The sequence below is a fragment of the Rhipicephalus sanguineus genome, chromosome 8 (genome assembly GCF_013339695.2).
Source record: "Rhipicephalus sanguineus isolate Rsan-2018 chromosome 8, BIME_Rsan_1.4, whole genome shotgun sequence".
Classification (NCBI taxonomy): Eukaryota; Metazoa; Arthropoda; class Arachnida; order Ixodida; family Ixodidae; genus Rhipicephalus; species Rhipicephalus sanguineus.
In genome coordinates this window covers 84,926,431-84,944,164 of record NC_051183.1, presented here as the reverse complement: position 1 = coordinate 84,944,164, position 17,734 = coordinate 84,926,431, and the positions used below count along the sequence as shown (strand labels likewise).

The 17,734-nt window shown below is 46.0% G+C and overlaps 1 protein-coding gene across 1 annotated transcript; it reads left to right on the top strand.

Moving 5' to 3' along the window:
• Positions 1-2,187: 2,187 nt before the first annotated feature.
• Positions 2,188-17,328, top strand: LOC119402187 (uncharacterized; the record flags this gene model as incomplete). Its single annotated transcript, XM_037669304.1, is given in 4 exon segments — positions 2,188-2,244; positions 10,509-10,562; positions 13,838-13,928; positions 17,272-17,328. Coding segments are annotated over 4 exon segments (259 nt in total), but the record flags the coding sequence as incomplete, so codon positions are not given.
• Positions 17,329-17,734: the final 406 nt, after the last annotated feature.

Here is a 17,734-nt window from a genome sequence, read left to right as displayed (position 1 = left end):
GGGATGTGGAGCGGAGGAGTAGTGAGAGGGAGTGGGGAGGCGGTGTGTGGAGAGGGTATGCGCATGCGCAGTAAGGCTGGTCACGCCGCACACTACCGCCAACACCACCGGCTTGAATTCCGCTATAAGATGCTTCGCATCTAAAACAGGGCCGTGCAAGAAACGACGCAATTGTCGCTATACAAGTTCGTCTGCGGAATGAAACCGGCAACGACGCTCGACGCCATGCTACGCAATATCACCGACGAACAAAACCTCAATATCACCGTCTACCTTCAGTGTGTCTGACAATCCAGCCAGCTCACCCGCCTGTGCATCAAGAGGCAGCAAAAGACCGACTGCCATCATTACAACCTTCGACGACGCCACATAAAATACGAGCCCGGCGACAGTAGAGCGTACTAGAACAGGGGAGTGCTCGGAACGAGCTTCGAAAAGTGAAGCCCAAACAGGGTCATCCGCTTACAGCGCTGCGATCGGTAGTCTGGAATCTGTCGTCGTTTAAGAGTTGTACGCGGCTTCGCCTAAGTGGTGCAGGGGTAGAATGCCCGCTTCCCACTCAAAAGGCCCGGGTTTGAATCGCAGCTGTAGACGGTGGGCTTTTATGCTTAGTGTCACCTTTTGCAGCTGTATTGGTTTTCCTTTGTTTCTTAAAACTAGCTTCAGTTGCTACGTGTTGGTTCAAAAAGTAACGCAAAATGTGAAGTAAAATCGAAGAAGTTTGACAGTGAGTGCAGTTATTTGCAGCGCAACCGCCCGGGATTGAACAAAAACGTAAAGTATGGCCTCTGAGATTTTCGTGAATACGAGACTCCAAACGAGATTTCACATATTACGTTACTTTTTGTAGCAATGCGTAGCAACAGAAGCTAGTTTTAAGAAACAAAGTAAAACCAACACAGCTATAAAAGGTGACACCAAGAATAAAAAGCCACCATCTACGGCTGCGATTTGAACCCAGGCCTTTTGAGTGGGAAGCGGGCATTCTACCCCTGCACCACTTTGGCGGAGCCGCGCGCCTCTGTTAAACGACGACACATTGCAGAATACCGATCGTAGCGCCGCAGGTGCATTGATCCTGTTTGGGCTTCACTTTCTGTACGTTGGTGCTGCGGCCGTTCCGAGCACTCCCCTGTTCTAGTACACTCTAGCGAAAGTATTTGGGTTTACACGTCGATACGCCGACGTGGACAAAGCGCCCAACATCGACGGAAACATTGCGTTCTAAGAAATAATCTGTCGACCACGCGAAAACACGCGCATCCATAACAAGCGTATCCATGACATGGTGCGCGCGGTGGAAAGAGAGTATCGCAGAGCACATGCGGCGTATGTGCAATGTTTCCAACGATGGCTTTTACGCGGCGCTGACAGTGCGGTCGGCCACGCGCTCGCGTGTTCACGCTAACAGTAATCATCGCTCTACAGCGCGGAACTCTTGTACAGTGGTCAACTCTCACGTCTAGAACGACGGAGATTAGTGCTCGGATGTGCACGAGCGTCATGTGCAGTCGAATATACGCCACATCTGAGCATGCGCGGCACCAACGACGCGCCTCCCTTGCATTTTTTATCCTTGTTTATCCCCGCGAATGCAACATCCACTTCGGCCGTCGAAAGCGCCCTGAAAGATTTGGCGCAAAAAAAAAAAAAAAAAAAACGAAGCGAACCGTTATCCGTAGGATATGATACCACGAATCGAGAATAAGTTTACACTATAAAGACACCGATCCGGGCGATTGCCCGCTTTTTATTTTTTCGCTCAATGCAGTTGACAGCACTTCGGACGGTCAAACCGCTAAACAATGACGGCGCGCATGGTCAGATGTGAGCCTTTTCGAACTGCAGATGTCGCTCGTGCTAATCCGAATGCGACGCTCCGTCGGTATAGACATGTGTGTTGACTATTGTACGTTGACTTTTCATTCGCCGGGCAGCAGTTCGCTTGCCCAAATAAAGAGTTTTGTATTCCCGAGTCTTGCTGCAACCTTCTTGGCCTTCACGACCACGAGGAAATAGTAAAGGGAGATCTCATGGTAAGCGAGAAGTATTTGTTCTGAGGTGCAATTTCTGTGAATTGTATTTTCCATCTATTTCCACTTTGACTGCACTACCAGCCTGCAGCTCTCAATAATTCAGTAAAGTAGGTAATTTTTAATATTTCTTTTTCGACTTATTATCTGAAAGACTCAAGCCATCAGGGTCAAGGATATCGTTCACCGGTGCTTCAGCAACTTTTAATGGGTACGTATCTTCGTTACTTAAGAACATACACAAGTATATTGATTTCAGCACACTTGATTCATTCGTTGGATGATGTGAGAGAACTGCGTACCATCGAACGTCGCTAAAGGCGTTTCTAGGACACGAGTCTTCTTTCAGATTCATCATGCAAGAAATTTCGTCAGCGAACTGCACGTTACTATTCTCACACGTCCAAATGCCGAGAGGAATTTATTCTCGAACGCAATTCTTGAAGCCACAAAAACCACGTTCTACGCTGGCTTCAAAGTGCATAGTACTAAATGACGTTGCGCCTTATATGAAGTGAATGGATGCTTCCCCTACAAGGAACTTGCCTTTACAAGTGATCACATCAATGGCGACGTCACATTTTCTACCAGTTCTTTATTGTCACTGCCCGTACTCCTACCAAACTTCTACAAAAGCACAATAGAATACGCAGTTTTTTCGGCTAATCACCTTATTCGACCCTATGCTTGGCGTAATGCATTAGGATACCACATCAAGGGACATCGAGGAGGGACTGCCCGTGATCGCTCGAAGTCCTTGTTTAGCTGTGAACTCTTCCAGTGTTTTTCTTTTTGGGTAGGGTGAGTACTTTATACAACTGCGCACTCAGGGTAGATCCTTCGCTCGCGTGGAGAGAGTTCAACAATTATGCCGAAGTATTGCGTGTCTGGCACTTTTCTTCAGCAGGGCAGCCTTTTAGACTACATTTTTCTGATTTCTTGAGACGTAGATTTTTTTTGCATTACGACTAGCTTTGGGCTACCAGGCAGGCGCGCGAGGCGGCTGAGAGGCAAGACCTATGCGTCCCCACGTGCTGGTTTCAAGAAAAGTTTATTCCTCCTCCTCCTTCTTGCATTCTACCACACGCGCTCCCTACTTTTCTGTTTCATGTTATCCATTAAGTACACGTGTAACTACTGCGTTGCATGAACAGCGTCCGAATGATTGGAAAACTTCCAGATTGCTTTAGAGCCGTCCCATAAAATTGCGCTCACCAGGCGATCATTAGAGTTTATTCTGGAACCTACATGGCCACCAGCGGTAACGCTGGAATATTCGATGGCACATGCATTAAAGCCGACACGGTGAACCGCTTGGTAGATTACTCGACGGCGGACGACTGTTCTCTCCGCTGTCAATGTACGGCTTGAATTGCATGTAATTCGACGTTTAATTTCGGCACAAACTCACCCAGACAATGAGTTACATAATTTATGGTCTTGCTGCAACCTTTGTCTTCGTCACGACCACGTGGCAGTTTTCCTAAAGGTGGCTCGAAAGCTTCAAATAAGTTGTATCTTTATTCAACGAATTTTTTTTATTCCTTTCCAGTGCATTCTATAAAGAACGATTAAAAAGATAACTTTGGCATACACTTACCTTCTATGGAAATTCCTAAATCTTTTGGCGCCATTCTTAACAGTACGCTAAAGGCGAAGGCGAATGCCTGTCCGAGCGTGAAGAATGTTTGGCTAACATTTTGCAGTAGACATATGGCACCAAGTTTCCTGTTCGCTTACATTTCGAGGAAAGCTGACCACTGATTACCTGTTAACAGTAAAACTATTGATGCGACATAAATACCATCGGAACAGTTTGCCTGAACTTACTCACGTAAGTTCAACTGAACTGTCCTAGAAAAATGAGAAGAAAAAGAAAACAATTCTTAGCTTAACATACATGAGCATCCACTTGACATTTAATTTTTGCGGTTTGTTGCAGAACGAAAAATTGTTGAACTGCATGATCTGGGGGCCTTCGGCTCCCCAGATTCGAGTTCCTCAGGACTCCAATAAAGTTCTTGTCATGTCATGTCATGGATGATCCAGATTTTGCCAAGCGTTTCGTTTCGCTGTGAGGCACGTAGGCGCAGGTAGCCAGCTGTCGCGGTTTTCTCCACGGCTAGTGAAGTCATGCAACATCAATTCACAGCATTTAGTATTACTCGCATGAACGGTCAGTTTGAGCGCCACTAGTGATACACGATGCAAATTTAGTCTATTTATTTTTACTAGCCTATACAGTGTGAATACGTTGTTTTGGGAAAAAAAGGATGAGCATCTGCAATGCTGCAATCACAGTAATTTTAAAATGCGTTAAGGGGTGTGTGTTGATGCATATATATAAAATTAATAAACTATCTAATACTTATGTCTAATAATATGCTTATAACATATTATGAACATAAAATAATATATTTGCAGCACAGGAGTTAGCATAGTGTGCATGTTATATTCATCATAAAGCTGCCTAGATGCATTACTGCGGAAATGTTTTAATTAAAATGGTCCTAGCTATCGTCACTCTAATAGATCGGCTCTATTAATTTAAAAAATTCTAGCGTAATGACTCATAGTAATTTTATAAGAAAAATAACAGGTATGCTATTGTAACTTCACCGCATTCTCAAATATTATAATACCTTTTTGTGTATGTATTCTTTAATTTACTATTTCCGAACATTACAAATATCAGGCTGTTTTTTCAGCAGTATTGGAGGTGGTCGAAAAAAAAAACACCTAAAATAATTGAGATCGCATAACCAGTGCTTATTCCAAACCCCTCAAACGCTCAGGGGAAGGTGGAAGAATGAAGTGATGAAAAGTTTGTTCAACAAGGAATGTCGCTGAAGGCATCCCCGCCATTGAGTCGGATTAGATAACCAGAACAATCGAATTTCCCAATCGAGACTCATGTCATTTTCATCGGCCCTTACTTATCCATTACACTAGCACTAATAGCAGCAGTAACCGCCCTATCGAAAAAATTCATATGACACGTATGACACATATCTAATAATCTCGTATGATCATACGAGAACACATATGATTCATATGTGTTCATACGAGATGATTGGATACAAGGCATACGTGTAATATGAGAATTTTCGATAGGGCGGAGTGCATTAGTAGGTTTCCTGTTCGCAATTAAACGTAGCTATAGTGTCGGAATAAATCAATTGAGCAATTTAAACTCGCTTCGTGCCTTTTAATAGCGGTGCCGTTTAGGCCGAGAGTTGGATCGTGACCAGTGGACAGAAACGATCATCATCATCAACCGTACAGGCTCTCTTCGTCCTCTATTGCATCTTCTGCTTCGCTCCCAAACACGTCCGCCATCTTTTCGGGCGTGGAATGTAGTAATTGTGATGGGCGAGCGATGAGTACAGAGACAAATAAACAAGAGAGAAAGGCAGGAAAAAGAGATAGAAAGAAAGGGAAACAGAAAAACATTCTTGAACAATTTTTTTACGAGGCGCGATTCGAACCCACGTACCAACGATGCAAAAGCAAGCGTCTTAACCACTCGGCTATTCAGGCACGCGAGCAGAACGTAACACAGCCCTGTACAGTACCACGCGCGCTTATTTTGCTATGTTTATGTAAGTGCTCCGTTACACGTGTAATCACTCATTCGCAAACCGCGTCGGAATGTCTGGGAACCTTCAAGATTATTTCAGAATCTACTTATAGCGTGATCTCGCAAACGCGAACAGCTGTGTTCATTCTGGAAATAACGCGGCCACCAGCGATAGGCTCGAATGTTCGATGCCGCATGTATAAATGCCGACGCACCTTACCACTGAGCAGTTTATCGACTGCCGACGCCCTGTTCGCCGCTATCAGTGTACAGCGTGTATTGCTGTAGTTTGTCTTTTCATTTCCCGGCCACAAGTTCGACCAAATAAACAGTGTCATCTTGAACACGCCGACTGATGTCTTCATCAACGTCACGACCACGTGACATCTGGTGGAGATGCTACTCGGTGATGTTCCGGACGCCGCCGTCAAGCCGTAAGCCCAGCCCACGTAGCGAAGAAGACACTGACACCATCAGTGACAGTCGAGCCAGCCGCAGACTGAACGGACTACGCCTCTAATACGGACCCCTACTGGACAAGACAAGAGCGACGGCGACGAAGACAACGAACACGATGACGGCCGCAGTGGCCCCTGCAGCGATAGTGATGGAGCCGCCTAGGGAGCCGCCGACATTCCGTGGTTCACCATGTGAATACCCAAAACATGACTGGAGCAGTTAGAAAGGGTCTCGACATTTACCAACTGAAACTCTGACGACAAGCTGCGCCTTTTACCTGGAAGACGCAGTGAAGACCTGGTACGAGAGTTGGGAGCCCGCACTCCCTTTCGCGGCACTCTTAGGGGCGAAGCTCCTTTGGGTGTGGGTCTGTCCCTCCTCTGTAGTATGTAGTAGTAGTAGGTAGCCACCTCTAGTTCTTGGAGTGTTCACTAGATGGCGCTGTCGTTCACTAGATGGCGCTGTCGCCTCTACGGCGAGTTGCCGTAGAGGCCATTCAAGGAGACATGGGGTGGTCGTCGTATGAGGCTAGAGAAGCCAGGAGCAAGATCGCCTACGAGGGCCGCCTGCGTCTCATGAACGACCGCAGGTGGGCACGGCGCTTGTTCCGCTACACACACTTGACCGGAACGAGGACTCAATGGGCTGCGCGGTTGCACACCCTCCGCCGAAAGTTCGGGTTCTTCGCGAAGCCCGTGACGGCAACCAGGGAGTGCCAATGGGCTCGGGCCGTTCAAGAACAAGTACGGGAAGAGGAAAACGAAAAGTGGCGGAAGGCGATGTGTTCCAAGACAACATTGACGGAGTACAGCAAGCACAAAAGTGTTATAGAAAAGGAACGCATCTACGACACAAATGGGGGTAGCGGCCTTTTGTTTGAAGCGCGAGCTGGGGCACTGCGAACACTTGTGTACCGCCGTCGATTCGACGAAGCTACCGACGACACGAGGGCTTTATGCCGGGTGTGCGAGCAGGAAGAGGAAACCATCCCCCACCTTGTGCTACGCTGTACGTCTCTGTGCCCCCGCCAGCGAGAGGGCACTACTCTGCCCGAGGCACTGGGGTTTGCGCGCACGAGTGACACGGTGCTGCACGCAGGCGATGAAACGGCTGGTGCAGTGAACTATGCAGCAGTTCGCACCACCAAAGCAAGGCTGGTGCGGTGGTGGCGAGCGACGCAGCGGCAGTGAATTAGCCGTACAGACTTATTTACGGTGCTGTGAGTGTGTGTGTGTGTTTTTTTTTTCTTTCTTCTTTTTTTTTCTTCGCTGGCTAGGGCAAATTAACCTTGCCCGCCCGATACAAAGAGAATAGCCCCAAGTCATCATCATCATCATCATAGTTCTCAGAAAGATCCCTAGATGGCGTGGAGGCGCTCACTGCATTGCAGATGCGTGCTCTATCCCCCCCCCCCCCTCTCTCGCCTCGCAACGCCGACGCTCCATGCTCGCAACGTTGCAGATGCGTGCTCTAGTCCCCCCCCTCCTCTCTCGCCTCGCGAGGCCGACGCAGGCAGCGTCTGCTAGCGAGTTTCTTGATTGAAAAAACCGACTGGTCGCGCTGCACAACCGTTCACAGACCACCCCGTATATAGAGGCACAATAAAAATTCACAGCGTACATGTACAATTAAAGTGAGCTACAAGTAGCCATGAATCTCATCAACCCTTTAGTATAAACGCACCCGACCTCACGTCGTTGATGATGTACTGGGCAAAATTCACGGAAGATTCACATATGGCGCGTGTCATTGCTGGAAGGCAATTGTTCGATTTAGTGCGGCGACGTATGCTAGGGGGACCGTTGTAATAAAATCCGCTCGCTGTGTGCGCCCTTTCACTTTCGCTCGGAGTATTCACGGTTTCCGAGGATTTCCTCCGGAGCTTCGCCCCACTCATCATCATTCAGCCCGTGGATATTCTGTGGATTTTATTTTGACGACGTTCACGAGCGTCATCCGAAAGGAAAGGGTCGCAGCCTTGTTGGAGACACGGGCGCTACACCAGGACGAAAACGTAGTCGTCTTCACGGAAGAAATGAACAGACTGTTCCGCCACGGTGACCCCGACATGCTCGAGGAGAAGAAAGTCCGCTTCCTCATGCGAGGAGTCAAGCAAGAACTCTTCGCTGGGCTGATGCGTAACGCACCCAAGACCGTCCAGGAATTCCTGACGGAAGCAACAGCGATCGAGAAGACAATGGAAGTGCGTACGAGGCAGCACAGCCAATGCATTTTTACGACGACGTACGAAGAGGTTCAGGCGGTGCAATCTGATGACCTGCGTGACACCATCAGAGCCATCGTGCGGGAGGAGCTGCGTAAACTGTTGCCCTCCTCGCAGCCTCATGTGGACCCGATCGCCCACGCCGTACGCCAGGAAATCCAGCAATTTCTGGGAGCACCTGAGCCAGCGGAGCCTGAGCCACAAGCTATGAGCTACGCAGCCGCAGCCCGCTGTACCAGGCCCCCTCACCGCCGAAATCAAGACGGCGCACCGCCACAATTCCGCCGCCAGATACCATGGCCACCACCACCGACGTCACACCGCCCGCCGGCCGGCCAGCCATTCACGCCGGGGAAAACCGATGTTTGGCGCACCCCAGACAACCACCCACTCTGCTACCACTGCGGGAAAGACGGCCACACCTACCGCCGCTGCCAGTGCCGACAGATTGGGCTACGCGGTTTCGCCGTCAACGCGCCGTGTCCACAGCGGGCTAAACGAATTTTTACACTGGCGCCGAATATAATGTGTCGACAGTGAAAATGTTGTAACATAAGGTTCCTTCCGACCTATACGAGCAACCATCCTCGTTAATGTGAGTCGTCCTGCCGGAGCGACGCACTTGAGAAAAACACCTCCCTACCTGTCACGTTTTACGAGGTCTTCGTCTACCGCATCCTATCAGCGATGGTTTACGAACCATTCACCCTCATCTGTGGCGCAGTTCAAATTGGTGCATGTTGTTTCGGCAGGCACTTTCGGCACTTTCCGGCTCGACTCCTCAAGACGGCATCAACTGGGCCGCTTCTTGTAGAGAAACAAGAGTGGGATATCCAACTACTCTTGCAATTTGGAGATAGCTCTTGGACCAACACCACGCATTCGAGGAAAAGTGCGTTGGTAATTACAGTAGTTTGATGACCTACAGGAGGTCTGCAGCGACAGTTCAGTAGCAATCTCATGTGCACCACCATGACGAGTGCCTAGCTCCATGTGCCTAACAAATAAAAGCGGAAAAAAAACGCCCCAGCAATTTGCGAAAAGTAGGCGAAACTAGTATGCATTTAAGAAGCGAAGAAGAATAGGAAATAATACAGTGGTAGAAAAATTTTATGTGCTTCGCATTAACGCAATGAAAGAATGCCCCATGGCAATATTCACTAATGGTGTTCTGCAATAATCATAGTAACCTGTCCTTATGAGCTATTTACGTGTTTGAGCTGTAAACCACGAGCAAATTCTCAATTAAATTACGGTAAAAGCTCGTTAATACGACATTCGGTATATCGCAAAATAGGATAATTCAGACGTGATCTCGAGTCCTCGCCAGCATTTACATTATTCAATGGCATCAAACTCTGTTAATTCGGTCATATTTGGCCGGAACACGGTTAATTCTAACTATCCTCGGAGCGCCGCAAATAAGGGCCGCAAATATGGGGCAGAAAGGAAGTAAAACGGCTATCGAAGACAAGCAAAAGGGCTGTGGGCTTTCAGGAAGGCGTTGTCGCTATCCAAGATCAGGTTGCTCGTACATAATAAGGTATGGGTTGTCATCACGTTTCGGACACAGGGTTCTTGAGCGGCGTTAACACTGTGAACGAAGTCGCAAATGACGACAATGGAGGCTCGTTCAATGCTTTTGAGCAACATAATTACTGGATTTACGTACTCCTCAAGAAAATCTAAGTGCATTGATGCAATACACATTAATTTATTGTTTTCCTGACACTTTCAACCACTCGAATTTCAGTTTTTCCGGTCCCGTGAAATGCGATTTAACGAGAATGTACTGTACATGCTACCACATTTGCAAGTGAACAACCCTTTCCTTGAATGTCATGTTACACCGTAAGCAGCCATTTCTCTTTTGCGTGCCAAAGTAAGTTAGCTTTTGCTTCAATAATGGTAATAAATTGCATACCAGCGACCTGCTGTTCTACATAAATAGGTGTGAGCATGTATGGTACCATCAACCTTAGCTTGCAGGTCGAAGCTGTCACTTTCCGGTGTCTACGCTAGTCAAGCGGCAGAGATAATATAGCCAATTCTTGCGGCATATGAAATCCATCTTTCTTTCCTTTCTCATTAATAACCTTAGTAGGCATCATTAAGTGATTTTTCATTTTGATGATGTTTATGCTGTGATTGCGTTACATCAATAAATGAAATGAATCTATACAAATTTTTTGTTCGTCTCATTGTGTTTCAGGAACCGACAATTCACATCGAGGAAAACAGTCATTTTTTCGTAATCCATTTAAAAGTACGTATCTTTCTCACATGTTAGCCTAGAAATAGGCTACACCTTTTTAGTATAATAAGGTATCCTGCAAGATTGCGAAAAACAATATTCGATTAAACCATCCTGATCGGCTAGTCTCCTGTTGCATTTTATATGCTAGTAGTTTCATCAGACAACTAACTTCACGTTACATTCCTTCCCTGCCCAAATGCCGGGAATAACGCACTGCAGAGCGTGATTGTGCAGCTGACGAAAGAAAAAAAAAGATTTACGCTCTCTTCACGACGCATCCTACTGAACGCCGCTGCACCTTGCACGAAGTGAATGCATATTTTCAAAAGCTGCCCGTACTTCCCCTTACGTGGAATATACACCGCATTGACTGCACGTTCACTATCATTCCTTTAATTTGACCTGTCGAAACACCTAAAACGCTGAAACTACCTAGTAAATGCAATTGCCAAGAGATCTTAGGCGGGTTAGCTGATTCAAGAAAACTGTGGCCAAACAGGCCAAAAACGGGGCAGTGAACACAAAGGACACAGCGCTGCGTCCGGTGTGTTCATTGTTCCATTTCCTGCACTGTTGTGTCACATCTCCAGAACATTCAGGCTTATCCGCTAATTGCGCCGCTTACACGCAACGTTTGACGTGTTTTTGATTTTACAGCGAAAGCTGTTATGAGATCATTTCACCGGCCGTTTTTGGCGCCGTAGTTGTCCGCCGCCGAAGGTGTCCGTGACCAGTATCGCTCAAAATAAGAAAAAAAACGAAATATGAAAAATATTCTAGAATGGAACAAGGTTCGAACCTGAACAATCTGCGTGGGAGCCCAGTATTCAACGTCTGAGCCATGCCGGCGCTTGAAAATGCTTGGCAAAAAGGTCCTATACAGGCTTCATGTCGGGAAGGAACCACATTAGCATATGGAATATAACGTGGTAGAAGAGTAAAATAAGCACCAAGCGTCGCACAACGCGATTTCTATAACCAGGCGTCATACAATGCGAATTGCGCAACGAGTAGGTTGTTGAATGCTTACAACCCATTACAAAGGACCCTGCCATAATTCTTCATCGTCATCAGGCACAGCATCAACAAAGTGCGCATAATGTGTTACATGCATTTAGCAGGTACCACGGCTCTCCGTAGAATGACGAAAAATGGCACAGTGTCGGCTGCCCTTTTTCTCAGAAATTACAATGATTTATAGCGTAGTGGGTTCCCCGCAAGTACACTTGTATTGGTTGCCAAGGAAGCCCATAGCGCATGATGCATTTCCTCGGGGTCTCAGTAAAATTACAGTGATTTAGAGCGTACTGGGTTCCTCGCAAATGCACTTATATTGGTTGACAAGGAAGCCCATAAGCGCATGATCCATTTCCGCGGGGTCTCAGTAAAATTACAATGATTTATAGCGTAGTGGGGTCCTCGCAAGTGCACTTGTATAGGTTTGCAAGGAAGCCCATAAGCGCATGATCCATTTCCTCGGGGTCTCAGAAAAGTTCTTCGCCTCCCCCCCCCACCCCGTCTCTCTCCCACGTCAACCTATGGTATACAGCATGACGGGGGAGGGAAATAGCGACCGGGCGTCACCCAATGCAAATTACTTAACTGGTGGGCCGTTTAAAGCTTCCTACCCATTACAAAGGGCTGAGCCATAATTCTTCATCGTCATCAGTCGTCGCGTCAACAAAGTGCACATAATGCCTTACAGACGTGTAGCTGGTGCCTCGCTTCTCCGCAGAATGACGAATAATGGCTTAGTTGGTGCTTCCCAACTTCACAAAAATTGTGATTTATGGCTTAGTGGGTACCTTTCTTGTGTACTTGTATTGTAGCCCCAAGAGAGGTTACAACGGGTTCTAGAAACGCCGCTCTTCCACCTTTCGCTGTGACTGTGCTGCGGTTTCAGCGCAGGCCTCGCGTTTTTGTTTCAACATTGTTGCATTGTTTCTTCAAAATATTTTTGGGACCAAAAGCATTGTGCCTGACAGTGTACTCAGCACCAATGTGCACCGTCCGTACAGTAATCATATTTGTAGAGTGATATGGCGATGAAAATTCAGGAATACAAAAAACAGCTTTGAGGGAATCAGTCGATCGTAGACAGAATGAGAGAGGAAAACAAAGGTATGTGTTCTTACTTTGAATCAAATTCTACCGTTTTAAAAAAGCGATTATCTACGACCTTGAAGTAATCATCATTCTGGACAAAATAGAAGAAGAGTAGAACAAAATGAATACAGAGAAACACAGTATTGTTATCGCCAATACAATGCAAGCAATAGAAATTTCCGTCACCCCAATTACATAATTGCGTAAAAGATTTATCAGTAGGTCTTTAGTGAGCTTAAAATCAAAGCGTATATTCCATCAGGTATTTTTTTTTTAACTGTAGCTTGAACAAGCGCGTTCACTGAGAGATCGAAAGAGGTACCCTCGTTGATGGATGCCTTAGCAACTATATTTGACATAGTCTTCAATATGTCACATTCTATCAGCAACAGCTTCAAGCAGGCGATAAGAAAATGGTACCGTGTGGTGCTTCATTGCTGTCTACCAGCAGTCGAGGATAGCAGCGTAACACCTCTTCCTCGGTCAGACCCTTGTACGCACATGGCGCATGTTTTTTTGTGTTTTCAGGAACAAGAAAATCGAGTGCGCAACGTGGCAAAAATACGTTAATGGTGGCATATGAGAGAGAAACCAAAACTAAGAGAGCCACTGTAGCAAAAATATGTTCTCTCCTGCCCCGCTATGACTAATGAACCTTATTAAGGTACACAAATTGTATATCGCTTGAGTCAAACTATCTAGTCCGCATAAACTGGGTAGGCATTTTGTCTACTACGCCATATGGTTTGGGAATGGAACTAGACATGACCATTCTCACAAGCAAAAAAATACGCCCTGCGTTGCCATAAGAACGCATAGCCAACTACCGTTCTGCCCCCCCCCCCTCCCCCCTCGAAATTTGTTTCGGTCAACTCTATATCCTCTGAATGACAACAGTAGCGAACTTTCATTTTACCTCATTTAGGGCATGCGTGCATGATACCGGCAAAACATGCTTAAGCGCCCTATCTGCTATATTCAGGTTTTTAAGCTACTGCACTGACACATACTACTGATAAACGTCACGGTGCTCGAAACTTTCTTTTACTTTTTTTCCGTGCATTGAATCCTGTATGCGCCATTTGTTGCCTGCTTGTATCATGCGTATAGTTAGATAAAACAATATAAAAACGTATATCACAGTTGTTATTCTTTTATATTTGATTCTTATCTTACAGGGAAAACGGCCAAACGTTCAGCAAGTTTTATACCCCAATCATCGCAAGGCACTATGAGTATGTTGCATGCCACAAGGCAAGCTCAGAAAATGTGTGCAAGTTTTCAGTTCATTTAACTCCCTCGCAAAGTAGTGTGCCAAACCTACAAGGCAGCGAACCTCGGTTTAGCCATCCTATAAGCTTACGGTTTTTGAGGCATTTAGTACGCATGTCGAGCCATCAGTCAGTTTCACGTTAAATTCCTAATACCAACCTTTGTTTGCGTCTCACGTCTTAAATCCACTACATAATTATAAGGAACGCTGTAGTGGAGCGCTCTTGACACTTCGACCACATGAAGCTCCTCAATGTTTACGTAAATCTAAGTACACGGGCCTCAAGCATTTCGCCTCCATCAAAATGCGGCCGCAGCGGCCGGTATTTGATCCGGCGACCTTCGGGTCAGCAATCTAGTGCGATAACCACTAGACCACCGTAAGGGGTCATTTTTCATTCCCATCCTGTAGAAATATCGAGAGAAATATATGGAGGCACATAAGTATGCAAATGAAAAAAAAAACACCTTTACATTAGCTGTATAATGCATACTCACGAGGGCCGCTACGCCTTATAGAAGATGGACCTATTTCAACGAAAAACTATGCGTTCTTCCCTGCCAATTAGCCGCGCCACGGTGCTCTAGTGGTTATGGCACTCGACTGTTGACCCGAAGTCCGCGGGATCGAATCGCGGCCGCGGTGGCTGCAATTTCCATGGAGGCGAAAATGTTTGAGGCCCGTGTACCTAGATTTAGGTGCACGTTAAAGACCCCAGGTGGTCGAAATTTCCAGAGCCCTCCACTACGGCGTCCCTCATAATCATATCGGGGTTTTGGGACGTTAAACCCCAGATATTATTATTATTGTTATATTCCCTGCCAAGGAATTTGCACCGCAGTACCCGCCACGGTGGTCAAGTGGGTATGGTGCTCTACTTCTGACCCAAGTGTTGTATGACCGAGTCCCGGTCGCGACGGCCGTATTTCGATGGAGGCGAAATGCTGGAAGCCCGTGTACGCCCGCGTAACCGCAGCGGGGGCTTCGTGGTAGAGCGTCCGTTTCTATTGTGGTGGGTTCCGTGTTCGATTCCCAGTGCCGACCGGAAAGCCACCGGTTTTCCCAAAGGGTGGAGGAGTACGCCAACGTGCCGCTCGGTTGTTCACGTGTACTCATCTCGAATGGTGGCTCAGTAAAGTTCTGTAAAAGCCCCTGGACGCACCTTAACCCACTACAGCTTCGGTGACATAGTGGAGCATCCGCCGCTGGTGGGAAGCATAGAATTGTCAGCGGGAACCGACCGGTAAAATAGGTACAATCGCACTTCCGGCCAGGTCCTCGGCAGAACAAAGTACATGTGTCGCTTAGGAGGGCACCCACCCTGTAGAAAATTGGCTGCGTGCGACCACCAGATGTGAGAATAATATCCCCTTTTTTCCCCTATCGCATGTAGTACCGGTACCGTGTGGTGCATCAGTGCCGTCTACCATCAGTTAAGGATAGATGCTCAAGCACCTATTCCTCGCTAACACCTTGATAGGCACTTGGTGCACAGCGCGGTGAGAATACATGAATGGTGGTGATAGGTAAGAAACAGAGAATCCGGCAGATCCCACACACTGTTGGAATCGATGTAATGCGAAGCAGCCACCGAAGAGCGGCATACATCACGTGGTTGTTTTTTGAGGCAAATGAAGTCATTTATCTCATAACATCTAGTTGACTATACATCGCATGTTTGTCATGGATGCATGCGTTCAGAATCTGGTGTACACCATGCTACTGAAAACTATGTTCTAGTATACACAATACATGACCAGTCATTTATGTTTGTCATGCACTCATGTCATGTCATACTAATTTTGACATATATAAAGTTAACAAAACGACCGGAGGCTCTCAAAGACAGTGTCATGTAAATCATCCGACACTTTACATGCATATCATAGTTTACATGTTAGGACCTCGCATTTACGTTCCTCATACAGTCACGTTGAGCAATACCAACTTTGGTGTACATCAAGATAGCCAACCGGCCGCGAGAGCACCATGAGCGTGGCAAGTACGTCATGCCGTACGTGACATGCATGCCATTATTTGCATGTTACTACCTCCTGATTTATGTTCGCCGCACGGAAATGTGTAGTCGTACCAATTTTGCTATATATACATTTAATCAAACGATCGCGAGCGTCGAAGGACCACGGCATGTATATCATGCTATACAGTAAATGCATGTCAAGATTTGCACTTTAGAACCCGTCACTCATGTCTGTCCTACACTCCTGTCACGCCATACCAATTTTTGTATATATCGAATTAACCAAACGGCCGCAATAGCACGAAGACCACGGCATGCAAATCATGCCGTTTATGATATGCATATAATAATTTTTATGTTATGATCTGTAATTTGCGTTCGTCATACAGTATTGTGATACCATACTATTTCGCTTACATCGCTTTAACGAAACGACCAGGAGAGCAGCAATCGTAGGCGGATGGATAGATAGATAGATAGATAGATAGATAGATAGATAGATAGATAGATAGATAGATAGATAGATAGATAGATAGATAGATAGATAGATAGATAGACAGACACAGATAGATAGATAGATAGATAGATAGATAGATAGATAGATAGATAGATAGATAGATAGATAGATAGATAGATAGATAGATAGATAGATAGATAGATAGATAGATAGATAGATAGATAGATAGATAGATAGATAGATAGATAGATAGATAGATAGATAGATAGATAGATAGATAGATAGATAGATAACGTTCAAAGTCTCAGAAGTTCGCTTAGAAATGCTTCGCATTTAAAACTAAGAGAACTACTGCAGCAAAACATGTGCTCTGCTTTACCACTATAAAAATGAGCCTTATTAACGTTTACAAGTGATGCCTTGCTTGTGTCGAACAAAATAGTCCGCATAAACCAGTTAGACATTTCATCTGTAAAACGATCTCTTGTAAGATTGCAACTGGGCCTGAGCAGTCCCGCAAAACAAACATGCGCTCTGCGTTGCCTTAAGAACGCACGCGCAACTACCCTTCTGCCACCTACCAAAGTTTGTTTTGCTCTACTCCATGATACGATCTGAATGACAAAAGTAGCGAACTTCGATTTTACCACATTTAGGAGAGGCGTGCACGATACCATCGAAGCTCGCTCTCGCGTCTTAGCTGAAAAGTTTGGGTTTTTATGTTTCTGCATTTTGCTGCTAAACGTCACGATGCTTGAAAATTCATTTTACTTTTTTTTACCGGTATTGGTTCTTTATGCACCATTAGTCGCATGGTTATATAATCTGTCGAGATTAATAAAACGATATAAAAAGTTCATCAAAATTTTTAATATTTTATATTTGACTGCTTATCTTACAGGGGACATGCCCAAACATGCAGCAAGTTTTCCATTGATACTTCCGCAAGGCTTTGTGTGTATGTTCTATGCTACAATGCAAGCTTACAAAATGTGTGCTATTTTTCCGTCAATTTAATGCACACCGAAAATAGTGTGCCAGAACTACAAGGCATCAAACCTCGGCTAAGCCATCCTGGATCGCTTACTTTTTTAAGGCATTGAGTACGCATATCAAGTCATCAGTCAGTTTCATGTTACATTCCTAATAGTAATATTGTTGTTTGTATCTTACGTCCCAAAACCACTTCGTGATTATAAACAGCGCGGTAGTGGAGGACTTCTGAAATTTCGACCACCTGATTCTCTTTAATGTGCACTTAAATCTAAGTAGACGGGCCTGCAGCATTTCGCCTCCACCGAAGTACAGTCCCCGCGGCCTAGATTTGACCCGGCGACCTCCGGTCAGCAGTCAAGCACCATAAC